At 43.2% G+C, this 13,016-nt stretch overlaps 1 protein-coding gene across 1 annotated transcript in view; it reads right to left on the minus strand.

Annotated features, from left to right (window-relative positions):
* col28a1a (collagen, type XXVIII, alpha 1a) overlaps nucleotides 1-13,016 on the minus strand; it is a 321,284-nt gene that overhangs the window by 59,244 nt on the left and 249,024 nt on the right. Inside the window, exons 27-32 of the mRNA XM_072509076.1 lie at nucleotides 11,313-11,381; nucleotides 10,711-10,779; nucleotides 8,911-8,991; nucleotides 8,780-8,815; nucleotides 7,136-7,172; nucleotides 507-1,061 (exon numbers count right to left, since the gene is read on the minus strand). Of these exons, the coding sequence (XP_072365177.1) occupies nucleotides 507-1,061; nucleotides 7,136-7,172; nucleotides 8,780-8,815; nucleotides 8,911-8,991; nucleotides 10,711-10,779; nucleotides 11,313-11,381 (847 nt within the window). The remainder of the gene's footprint in view (nucleotides 1-506; nucleotides 1,062-7,135; nucleotides 7,173-8,779; nucleotides 8,816-8,910; nucleotides 8,992-10,710; nucleotides 10,780-11,312; nucleotides 11,382-13,016) is intronic.

Below are 13,016 nucleotides of genomic sequence, written 5' to 3' on the forward strand. Positions count from 1 at the left end.
GGGACATTTTAAAAATAGGAGGCCTGACTCTCACCCAAATTCAGCAGTACCGATGTTAGATCGACCAGCGGGAGTTGAGTGAATGCAATAGGAGTCCCTCGCAAAGGACACACGGGAACAATATCCGGAAGTCACGTTAAGTGATACACAGGGAATAGGTGATTGAAGTCATGGGGAGGGAAGCCCAAGGCTCAGATTTCCTCGTGGTGCCCAGAGGAGCGCTCCCACTCTTGCTGGTCTACAGGGAACCATTTAAAAATAATTACCTCTTCAGCTATTTTATGGACCTGCTGCTCCTTTGTGCCCAGTTTTCTTGCCAGGCCAGCACTAATTATGACATTCCTAATTATGAATTGAAATTAGGCCCTTTCTTGTTGGGCGTAGAGTGTAAAAATCGAGACTAAAATTGTCATGCTTTCAATTACACAATTTTCATTAAAATGTTGGAAATAAAAATGAACTCTTTCACAGGATTCAATTTTTAAGAACACCATTTCGTTACTTACTTGGAAGGGTCATGAAGTCACCAATAAGATAAACGTGTTCCTCATCGGGGTCAGATGCAATTAAGTTCATTTCATTCTTAAAACTAGAGTAGAACGGATCACTGGTGTTAACAATCCCGATTACAAACACCTCTGTGTGTACTGAATGAGCTTCCATCACTGCCATTTCCAGGTGAGTCGGATCTCTCTTGTCCGTCTGACCATCCGTTATTACTATGGCCAATTTGTGCACATCTTTTCTAGCTGACCTGAAAACCTGGTTTGCCATCTTCATGGCTGTACCGGTGTAGGTGCCTTCTCCTAAGTACTGCATGCCTTGAATCGCTCTCTTGACATTCTCCAGAGCTGCACCTTGCCATAAGTGAGTGATTATTTGTGCTTCAAGACTGTAAAGTATTACACCAATCCGGGTGGCTTCACTGCTTTCACTAATTCGATCTATCAGAGCACCAACGAACTCTTTAACAATTTCAAAGTTTTCTGGTCCAACACTTTCAGAACTGTCAATCACAAATACCAATTCGAGTGGCTTTTCTTTGCATTTCTTTCCGCATCCTAAAATGAGAGAATTAAATATCAGCTTTTCAGACAAACAATGAAACACATAAAAAGCAGAACAAAACTACAAGTTATAGTTGAAGTTGTAATTCTGTGATTTCAATGTGAACTTCTTACTGGCAGGAAAGAGTTGCCCTTCTGGCTGACTCCTTGCTGCGAACATGAGACCACTAAATTCCCCCTTTACCCTTGACAATATTGCACTCAATGCATTTGTAAGGCATTTTTCAATAACAATAAAAACTTGAATTTATACAGTGCCTTTAACATAGTGAAACCTCCCAAAGCACATCACAGGATTTTAATAAGAAAATTTGACACCATGTCATATAGGGAAATATTAGGACAGATTACCAAAGGGTTAATCAAAGAGCTGGGTTTTAAAAAGCATCTTAAAGAGAAGTGGGATAGAGGGTGAGAGAGAAGGAAGGGAATTTTAAAGCTTTTGGGATTGGCAATTGAGGGACTCCAATGGTGAAGTGATGAAGATTTGGGATGTGTACGAAACCAACACAAAAATAGGGAGCGGTACCGCCATGGAGAGAAAAAGTAAGGTTGAGAATTTTAGATCAAAGTGTTGTCGGACCGGGAATGCGTTGCGCAGGTCAAAGAGACACAGCCTGAGTGAGACACATCCAGAGTGGGAATTTGGAACTTGGTAATTTGGTGCAGTGAGGTAATTCGGTGCAGAGTGGGAGAAGGTGCTTTTTCCCTACTGTTTTGTTCTCTCTCTTTCTTCTGGCCTGTAGCTTTTAATCAGCAGGGAGAGAACCAGAGAGCATCTGAGACCCTCGGAATGTAAGTAAGTGATTTTTACTTGTCTTTACTTTTATTACCATTTCAAAGTGTGTGTGTTGGGGGGGGGGGGGGGGGAACTGAAGTGACATCACAGAAAAGTTGTGAACTGATTGGCTGGTTGGGAATCTACACTAAATTAAAAAAATTAAGCATTGGTAAACTAATTAAACATAATTACTTAATTATAATTTAGAGGGGTATCTAAGCCAGAGATCGGAGAGTACTGTATTTAGCTTTCACATTTATACTAGAAATCTAGTGCTAGGAAACATATAGTTAACAGTAACTTTTTTTGTAACTTTTAAATTTAATTTACTAATTAATTGATGCAATGTCAATTAGGGGGTGCAGTGCTCTGACTGTGAGATGTGGCAGGTCCTGGAGGATTCCAGCGTCCGGATGGCGTCATCTGCAGAAAGTGCACCCAACTGGAGCTCCTCACAGACCGCATGGTTTGGTTGGAGCGGCAGTTGGATGCACTTAGGAGCATGCAGGTGGCGGAAAGCGTCATAGATAGCAGTTCTATAAATGTGGTCACACCCAAGGTGCAGGCAGAGAAATGGGTGACCCCCAGAAAGGGCAGGCAGTCAGTGCAGGAATCCCCTGTGGTTGTCCCCCCTCTCGAACAGGTATACCCCTTTGGATACTGTTGGGGGGATAGCCTATCAGGGGAAAACAGCAGCAGCCAGAGCAGTGGCACCATGGCTGGCTCTGATGTTCAGAAGGGAGGGTCAAAGCGCAGAAGAGCATTAGTCATAGGGGACTCTATAGTCAGTGGCACAGATAGGCGCTTCTGTGGACGTGAAAGAGACTCCAGGATGGTATGCTGCCTCCCTGGTGCCAGGGCCCAGGATGTCTCCGAATGGGTAGAGGGCATCCTGAAGGGGGAGAGAAAACAGGCAGAGGTCGTTGTACATATTGGTACTAACGACATAGGCAGGGAGGGGCATGAGGTCCTGCAGCAGGAGTTCAGGGAGCTAGGCAGAAAGTTAAAAGACAGGACCTCTAGGGTTGTAATCTCGGGATTACTCCCTGTGCCACGTGCCAGTGAGGCTAGAAATAGGAAGATAGAGCAGCTAAACACGTGGCTAAACAGCTGGTGTAGGAGGGAGGGTTTCCGTTATCTGGACCACTGGGAGCTCTTCCGGGGCAGGTGTGACCTATATAAGGACGGGTTGCATCTAAACTGGAGAGGCATAAATATCCTGGCCGCGAGGTTTGCTAGTGTCACACGGGAGGGTTTAAAGTAGTATGGCGGGGGGTGGGCACGGGAGCAATAGGTCAGAAGGTGAGAGCATTGAGGGAGAACTAGAGAATAGGGCCAGTATAGCTCTGAGGCAGAGCAGACAGGGTGAAGTTGCTGAACACAGCAGGTCTGGTGGCCTGAAGTGCATATGTTTTAATGCCAGAAGTATTACGGGTAAGGCAGATGAACTTCGAGCTTGGATTAGTACTTGGAACTATGATGTTGTTGCCATTACAGAGACCTGGTTGAGGGAAGGGCAGGGTTGGCAGCTAAACGTTCCAGGATTTAGATGTTTCAGGCGGGATAGAGGGGGATGTAAAAGGGGTGGCGGAGTTGTGCTCCTGGTTAGGCAGAATATCACAGCTGTGCTACAGGAGGGCACCTCAGAGGGCAGTGAGGCTATATGGGTAGAGATCAGGAATAAGAAGGGTGCAGTCACAATGTTGGGGGTTTACTACAGACCTCCCAACAGCCAGCGGGAGATAGAGGAGCAGATAGGTAGACAGATTTTGGAAAAGAGTAAAAACAACAGGGTTGTTGTGATGGGAGACTTCAACTTCCCCAATATTGACTGGGATTCACTTAGTGCCAGGGGCTTAGACGGGGCGTAGTTTGTAAGGAGCATCCAGGAGGGCTTCTTAAAACAATATGTAGACAGTCCAACTAGGGAAGGGGCTGTACTGGACCTTGTATTGGGGAATGAGCCCGGCCAGGTGGTAGAAGTTTCAGTAGGGGAGCATTTCGGGAACAGTGACCACAATTCAGTAAGTTTTAAAGTGCTGGTGGACAAGGATAAGAGTGGTCCTCGGTGAAAGTGCTAAATTGGGGGAAGGCTAATTCTAACAATATTAGGCGGGAACTGAAGAACTAGATTGGGGGCGGATGTTTGAGGGTAAATCAACATCTGACATGTGGGAGGCATTCAAGTGTCAGTTGAAAGGAATTCAGGACCGGCATGTTCCTGTGAGGAAGAAGGATAAGTACGGCAATTTTCGGGAACCTTGGATAACGAGAGATATTGTAGGCCTCGTCAAAAATAAAAAGGATGCATTTGTCAGGGCTAAAAGGCTGGGAACAGACGAAGCTTGTGTGGAATATAAGGAAAGTAGGAAGGAACTTAAGCAAGGAGTCAGGAGGGCTATAAGGGGTGACGAAAAGTCATTGGCAAATAGGGTTAAGGAAAATCCCAAGGCTTTTTACACGTACATAAAAAGCAAGAGGGTAGCCAGGGAAAGGGTTGGCCCACTGAAGGATAGGCAAGGGAATCTATGTGTGGAGCCAGAGGAAATGGGCAAGGTACTAAATGAATACTTTACATCAGTATTCACCAAAGAGAAGGAATTGGTAGATGTTGAGTCTGGAGAAGGATGTGTAGATAGCCTGGGTCACATTAAGATCCAAAAAGACGAGGTGTTGGGCGTCTTGAAAAATATTACGGTAGATAAATCTCCAGGGCCTGATGGGATCTACCCCAGATTACTGAAGGAGGCTAGAGAGGAAATTGCTGAGGCCTTGACAGAAATCTTTGGATCCTCGCTGTCTTCAGGTGAAGTCCCGGAGGACTGGAGAATAGCCAATGTTGTTCCTCTGTTTAAGAAGGGTAGCAAGGATAATCCAGGGAACTACAGGCCGGTGAGCCTTACGTCAGTGGTAGGGAAATTACTGGAGAGAATTCTTCGAGACAGGATCTACTCCCATTTGGAAGCAAATGGACGTATTAGTGAGAGGCAGCATGGTTTTGTGAAGGGGAGGTCGTGTCTCACTAACTTGATCGAGTTTTTCGAAGAGGTCACAAAGATGATTGATGCAGGTAGGGCAATGGATGTTGTCTATATGGACTTCAGTAAGGCCTTTGACAAGGTCCCTCATGGTAGACTAGTACAAAAGGTGAAGTCACACGGGATCAGGGGTGAGCTGGCAAGGTGGATACAGAACCGGCTAGGTTATAGAAGGCAGAGAGTAGCAATGGAAAGATGCTTTTCTAATTGGAGGGCTGTGACTAGTGGTCTTCCGCAGGGATCAGCGCTGGGACCTTTGCTGTTTGTAGTATATATAAATGATTTGGAGGAAAATGTAACTGGTTTGATTAGTAAGTTTGCAGACGACACAAAGGTTGGTGGAATTGCGGATAGCGATGAGGACTGTCAGAGGATACAGCAGGATTTAGATTATTTGGAGACTTGGGCGGAGAGATGGCAGATGTAGTTTAATCTGGACAAATGTGAGGTCATGCATTTTGGAAGGTCTAATGCTGGTAGGGAATATACAGTGAATGGTAGAATCCTCAAGAGTATTGAAAGTCAGAGAGATCTAGGTGTACAGGTCCACAGGTCACTGAAAGGGGCAACACAGGTGGAGAAGGTAGTCAAGAAGGCATATGGCATGCTTCTCTTCATTGGCCAGGGCACTGAGTATAAGAATTGGCAAGTCATGTTGCAGCTGTATAGAACCTCAGTTAGGCCATACTTGGAGTATAGTGTTCAATTCTGGTCGCCACACTACCAGACGGATGTAGAGGCTTTAGAGAGGGTGCAGAAGAGATTTACCAGAATGTTGCCTGGTATGGAGGGCATTGGCTATGAGGAGCGGTTGAATAAACTCGGTTTGTTCTCACTGGAACGGCGGAGGTTGAGGGGCGACCTGATAGAGGTCTACAAAATTATGAGGGGCATAGACAGAGTGGATAGTCAGAGGCTTTTTCCCCAAGAGTAGAGGGGTCAATTACTAGGGGGCATAGGTTTAAGGTGTGAGGGGCAAGGTTTAGAGTAGATGTACAAGGCAAATTTTTTACACAGAGGGTAGTGGGTGCCTGGAACTCGCTACCGGAGGAGGTGGTGGAAGCAGGGACGATAGTGACATTTAAGGGGCATCGTGACAAATACAGGAATAGGATAGGAATAGAGGGATACGGACCCAGGAAGTGTAGAAGAATGTAGTTTAGTCGGGCAGCATGGTCGGCACGGGCTTGGAGGGCCGAAGGGCCTGTTCCTGTGCTGTACTTTTCTTTGTTCTTTGTTCTTTGTAATGAACACTGGGACAGTAGGTCAATGGGACTTTCTGAGAGTTAAGATATGGGCAACAAAGTTTTGGATAAGTTCAAGGTTCTGGAGTGTGCAAGAAGGGAGGTCAGATAGGAAATCACTGGAATAGTTGAGTCTAGAGGTAACAGAGGGATGAGTGGAGGTTTCAGCATCAGATGCGTGGCTTAAGAGGTTGAGGGGTGTAGGGAGGGGATTCCATAGGTTTGTGTCCAGATATACCAAATACAAAATATAAATGAAAATGTTGTCACAGTCCCAGAGGACCATAGGCTGCTCTCCCCTTTGACAGAGAGTTGACTTCTGGTGATTTACCCTTCGAGCCACCACACCTCAGGCGAGCGGCAAGGTTGAGAAACAGGCCAAAGCGATTAATATTAGGGATGCTCAGAGGGCCAGACTTAGATGAGCAGAGATATTTTGGAGGGTTGTGAGGCTGGTGGAGATTACAGAGATAGGGAGGGGTGAGGCTAGCGAGGGATTTGAAAGCAAGGATGAACATTTTAAAATCAAGATGATGCTTCGAACACAGGGACATTGGTACACAGGGCTTAAAGCGAGTTAACACATGGGCAGCAGAGTTTGGATGACCTCAAGTTTACAGGATTATTTTGTGTTGTTGCTGCTTTGTTAGCTATAGCAGGCAGACATAAATTGAAAACACCAGTTTCTTTTAAATGCCATGATTTAATGCTGGAATGCATCGTTTTGTCTTCATGGTAACAGAAAACTAGCAGCAACTGTGCGGTAAAAATGACTCTAATGACTCGGTGTAAACCTTTTGAAATGAGGGTTCGGCTCCTGGTCCTCCAGAGTGGGCATCCAGTGCAGAAGTAATTCTACAGCTCTGAATGTCTAGTCTTAACCTTTTCTGATTGTGACATCACCTGGAGTCTAAAACACTAATAACTTTGAAGATCAGTTTAATTAAGTAGAAAATGAGAATAATTGTTTTAAAAGTATGTGTCAATTTTTACATTTGAACTCACCGCAGATTGTTCTGATCAACTTGATTATTTCTTCCCTCTAATAAAGGATAGGAATAAATAACATCACCTTTATGATTTTATTAACTTGAGGTCAAACAATAAGCTCAACCTTCTAAACAAATTGCTCATGCTGGATAGTACAGTTGTTCAATCTTTGTGATAATCGATAAAAGTAAAACTGAGCACCATCTATATCCACCCACCAACAAATTGCTTCAGAAAACTCTCTACTTTCCACAGTCTGAAATTCATATTTACTTTGAGGGCATCATAATAACTAAATAATTACCAATAAAATATTCCGTTCACTGGGTAAGCTGAAAGCCAATTCGGGGTCAGTTTTGTGCTGTTCACCTGCCTCATGGGCACTCAATTGAGATTGCCCAAATTAATCTCTTATATGACTCACATCTAGTGAAGGGGAAATACCTTTGTCCACCAGTGTGGGCTGGATTCGAATTCTGGATTCAAGGGTGAATGTTTGAGTGGGATTTTCCATGGAACATCTTTGAGGTAATTCCCTGCCATCAATGTTCTTATTCAATGTTAAAATGAAAATCAAATCTTCAACAAAGATTTTGTTAGACTTTTAGAACCCATTCTCAGAACTACAAGAGTTGTAACTTATACAGGGTAGATTTTGTTCTTTACTGCGCCTGCAGATGAACACCCAGTTCCCAAGCACAGTAAAGATGAACTAGTGGAAGAAATTCTTTTGTGAGTCTTCATCTCCAAAATGATGCCCCAGGATTTTCATGCACCCTTGGGTTGCATCTGCAGTAATTCACAGGCCCAGTATGAACATGTCAGTAAGATGAACTAATGTCGGGTCTGCAGATTCAATTTCCTCTGACTGTATCCGTGAGCATCTTGAACACTGGGAACCCTAAAAAACCTAAAGGGTTTGAGCACCATGACCCTTCAAAAACAAGACAGCTCATCTCTTCCACACAGTTAGTTGCTGGTTGTATTGAAGGAGGTGAGGGGAGTGTTGAAGGAGGAAGGGGGGGGGGGAGGTGTTAAAGGAGGAAGGGAAGCAGTGAAACAGGAAAAGCAGTGAATGGGTGGTTGCCAGCTTTATTCAGGAAGCCTGGCAGGAAGGTCTCGACTGGCTTCTCCATTGAGGATCTTCCAGTGCCGCTGAAATCTATGGCAAGCTGCATGGTTCGCCCACTCTGGGGTCGACTTCAGTGGGACTGGAAGTTTCTGCCGGCAGGAAGGGTCGGAAAATCCGACCCCATGTTGTGTAAAATCTGTATTGTATTGTCACAATACTCCAGTATGGCCAGGCCATCAATGTATAAAATATCTGTTCTGGGATGTGATGCAGTGGAAGGTCTATCTCTCCAATTTACCCTTCATTTTCTGCTGCTCTGCCAATTGAATTGGAAGAAAATCCAGGAACTTGATGGGCTTCTCCCATTAACGTTCCATAGCTGTTATAAATGACCATTTGCATCTCTTCCCTGGAGCTTCTGCTACACTACTGGCAACTTTACAATAGAAAATCAGGTGAACCACACAGAAATCCAGGGCCAATTACTGTACTGAAAAATGTTTGCACACTTAAAAAGATCATAATTATATTATTTCCCTAAATAAGACTGTGAGTAAAATAAGTATGTTGGTTTGATGGATACTTACAGTGATACCTGGTTGACCTTTCTCCCCATGCTTTCCCTGTAGTTTCAGAATATACAAGGTATTAGTTACTAAATATTTTCCGAATAGATCATATGAGATAATCGAGATCAATTTGTGTAGAAGTATCTTACTGGATCGCCTTTAGCACCAGAGAGTCCTTCATCACCTTTGTCTCCTTTCTTCCCTCTCTCACCTTTATATCCACGATCTCCCTGTATGATGTAAAATATTAAAATCAAATAAATTTCAATCCAAAGTGAGGTGGAATCTTTTGGTTAATATACATTGTGAATATAATAGAAGGGACGGGTATGCTAGCCCATCTAACCTTTAACCTTTTCTTTCCAGCACTGACACACCTGTTGTACATTTCCAACATTTTCTACTCTGTTATAGATTTGCAGCATTTGCTTTTAATGGTTTCTACAAACACAGTATTTGAAGCTTTAACTTGTTATGGATTCTTATGCACATTAGACGTGATAATTCTAAAATTTGTGTTCCCAGCAAGAAACGATAACTTTCTTACTGACAGCAGAGGAGCATGGATTAACTTTATATCGGCCGATTGAGAGATACCTCTTTCCCTAAAGTAACGCAGGGCATTGGTGTGGTTCGGAAAATTGGCATTAAAATGGTGATGCCAGCTTCTGCTCCTAAAGCTATACCAAACAAGAAGAATGCTGACCTTGCTCACATCCCAAGAATGAATTTTAAAAATTAAGATCCATAAACGAAGTAAGATAAATGGCCAGAAAGTCTATTTAAGTGCATTGTTTGAGAGCATTGATTGAGGGCATATTGACCAATATAACAGGAGAATTCCACAACGCTTCTTGAAGTATAGTTCCATGGGACCTTTTACATTTATTTAAGAGGACAGCTAGTTTAATATCTCATCCAAAAGGCAGTGTCATGATATGCAGACATGCACATAATGAGATACAGACAGGCAGATAATGAACACAGAGAACAGGACATAACCAATCAGCAGGCAGAACACTTGGGGGTGGTTTCCCACTATAAAAGGCACAAGGCACTCACACTCCGCCTCTTTCCACTGGGGACATCTACAGAGTGAGTCAGGGTGTGTATATCACATAACACCTCCAGCAGAGTAATCACACTTAGGTGAGCAGAGAGTCGAACTCACAGAGAACTGTGCTAATTGGGTGACAGGTTCAATAAATCAGATTGAACTAACTTCAAGGCCTGGAGTATCTTTCAGTTAAAGCTGCATCCAGTTGCAGCCTGTGTTATCTCAGTGTGCTTAACACAACAGGCAGGACCTCCAAATCTGTAGCACTCTTTCAAGCACTGAAGTGTCAACCTAGATTAAATGCTTAACGTCGCTGGACTGAGACAGCCTTCTGGATCAGTGTGATGGGGAGCCATTACACTGATTCAAAGGTGACACTCAAGTATGTTACAACACTACTCACAGAGCTATTATTCAAGCATTAGGTACTACAATCATATAGTGCCACAAAGGTCACAATTTAGCATTGTCATTTGTTAATTTTTCAATGAGTGGCATTCCCCAGGGATCTGGATTTTGCCCTCAGCTTTTCACTATATTTATAACTGACTTAGATGAAGGAATAGAGAATTATATATTCAAGTTGGATGTAGAAACCATGTCAAGTGTCATGTATATAGTGTCGATGTGAGCAAGAAATTGGAATGGAACACTGATGGGTCAAGTGCTTCGATAAAACCATAGCAGATAGAGTTTAGAATCATGGATCAGTTGTAGTAGAAGAGGAGGCCATTCAGTCCTTTGTGTCTGTGCCAGCAATGTGGGAAAATATGAGGTCATCCACTTTATCTAAAAAAGATAAATCTGAGTAATTTTTAAATGGTGAATAGCTAGAAACAGTGGAACTTGCTTATAATTAACATTTTACTAGTGACAAGCAAATACTGTATACCTTTTGTCCTGGTATACCTTCCCCTGCTGGCCCTCGTGGTCCCATCAAACCTGAAGATCCTGGCGCTCCCTGCAGTCAGACCAATGACAGTAAATGATTACAGATTGCAAAAAGGATGTTAAAATTAACCTTTTTTTTAAACAATGAAACATGTCAATCTTTATATTTAAGTGTTATTGAAAATATCTTCTATGAAATGGGTTTACTTATGCAAGGACTAGTGTTACTTTATACTGGGGAGTGCACTAATGGTTCTTATATATTCCACTTTGATTGTAACATTAAATTCCTCTAGAAATATCTTAGTTCACATAAAGATAAAACATGTTGGGTTGATGTCAGAGTTGTTCCCCCCATATAAGTACATCCTTTGCCATTTTTCTACTACTGATGGTTAGAAACTTTCCCTCCATCATTCTATAAAGTTTGTGATGTACTATAGTCTCTTTAGATCATTAGTTCAGTGTAAATCTACCATCTCCATGTTGTAATCTGACTGAATGATTACCAACATGATATATCAAAATGGAATGAGATTCATCAGGATTGGATAAGGGTTCAGGGAAGGGGTTGTCAAACTATTACATACTCAGTTTTATTACCTTTGGTCCTTGTATGGCCTCTCCTTGAGGTCCTTTTGGTCCAGGCATACCCATTCGTCCAACAGAACCCTACATCAATTATAAACAGACAGCAGAATCGATCAAATAATATTGTTCCATGAGCTTCTCTGGTCACCTTGGATGTAACTCTTGACTTACGAGTTGTTATATTGCTCTTGTAGTTGCAGAGATAGGGATTGGGCTTCTGTTACCTAACACTGGCATTTTTGCACAAAATTGAGTAAACTGGCACAAAGATTATGGAATTTTAAAAACATGTTTAACTCAGTGCGATGTCAATTGTTGCACTGTTTTGAAAACAGTGTGCTGGAAGGTGGCCTTGCCCTGAAACTGGCTATGCGCCAGATCACATAAATCGCTGTGGAAAATTTTTGAGGGCACTCTTCTCTCTCCACAGATACTGCAAGACCTGGCGAGTAATTCTCGCATTTTCTGTTTCTAGCCCAGACTGCTGACACCCAGGTTGTGCAGTGCCAAGCCCATGGCCATGGACAGCCACTAAGGGAACGCAGAAGGGTGATGAGTTGATTTTTTAATTCAATATGACATGATTCCAGTTGTAAATTTGGTTTGAAATCTTTATTTTGTGGTGGCTTTTCATTTTCATTACAGCCAGGTTCTTGCAGTGATGATCAGTGTTAGAGGGAAGGGAAGATGTAGGGCTGGTGAATGGGGAACTGGAGCTGTGGTTGTAGGTATATTCTTCATTCTGCTGTTCCTCAGCTGCTTGCCATGAAGCTGATTTGTCCTTATAGTGAGATAATACAAAATGTAGCAGACTATCACGAATCCTGCCATCCACTATGACAAATAGAATAAGGCTCCTCCAGAGTGACCCAAGCAGTGGAAGCATTGGTTCAGCAGCTCAATGGTACGTTCAAGCACATTTCTTGTGACTGCATGGCTGTTATTGTATCCTTGCTGTGCACATGTACATGGATTGCGCACTGATATTGTGAGTCGTGTGGTCAGTGGATGGGCCTTGTTGCTGAGTAACCTTTTGGTTTGCCATGGTAGCTCAATTGCAACTGGCACAGAGTACTGTGGCAGAATGAATGCATTGTGACTGCTGCCAGGATATCATGTATTGACATTCGTAATTTGCTGCCAATGATAACACATCAGCTGGCATTTAAGGAGGTGAAATCACTTTTGGTTCTGGTATTCACCTGAGGAAGGAGCAGTGCTCCGAAAGCCAGTGATTCAAAACAAACCTGTTGGACTTTAATCTGGTGTTGTAAGACTTCTTGCTGCTCTGGTACAGGCAAGAGTCAACTTATTGTATCCTATACTGCGGATGGCTCTTTTCCTCCTTCCTCTTCCATCACCCTGTTCAGTTTTGCAAAGCCTCTGTTCATTCTCCAAGTCATACTGAATTCTAATGGAAATGATTACCAGTGAACCCACCTCTGGCAGCAACTCATTTGCATAGAAGCCTGAAAGTCAGCAAAAGTCCTTCAACACCTGTCACACTATTGCCTGTAATCCAGGAGTACACATGGACACCTGGGAACCCCTGAACCATAGAAAGCTGCAACGGCTTGTAAAGTCAAATCAACAGCCAGAAGAAAGCAACCAGCAATAACCCGTAAACAGTTGATAATCACTTTAAACGCATTGGCGGGGAGGTCCTTCTTAAAGAAAACAATGGGGCGGGGGGAGGAACTAGGTCAGAGGAGATGC

The sequence above is a fragment of the Scyliorhinus torazame genome, chromosome 6 (assembly GCF_047496885.1).
Source record: "Scyliorhinus torazame isolate Kashiwa2021f chromosome 6, sScyTor2.1, whole genome shotgun sequence".
In the NCBI taxonomy this organism is placed as follows: domain Eukaryota; kingdom Metazoa; phylum Chordata; class Chondrichthyes; order Carcharhiniformes; family Scyliorhinidae; genus Scyliorhinus; species Scyliorhinus torazame.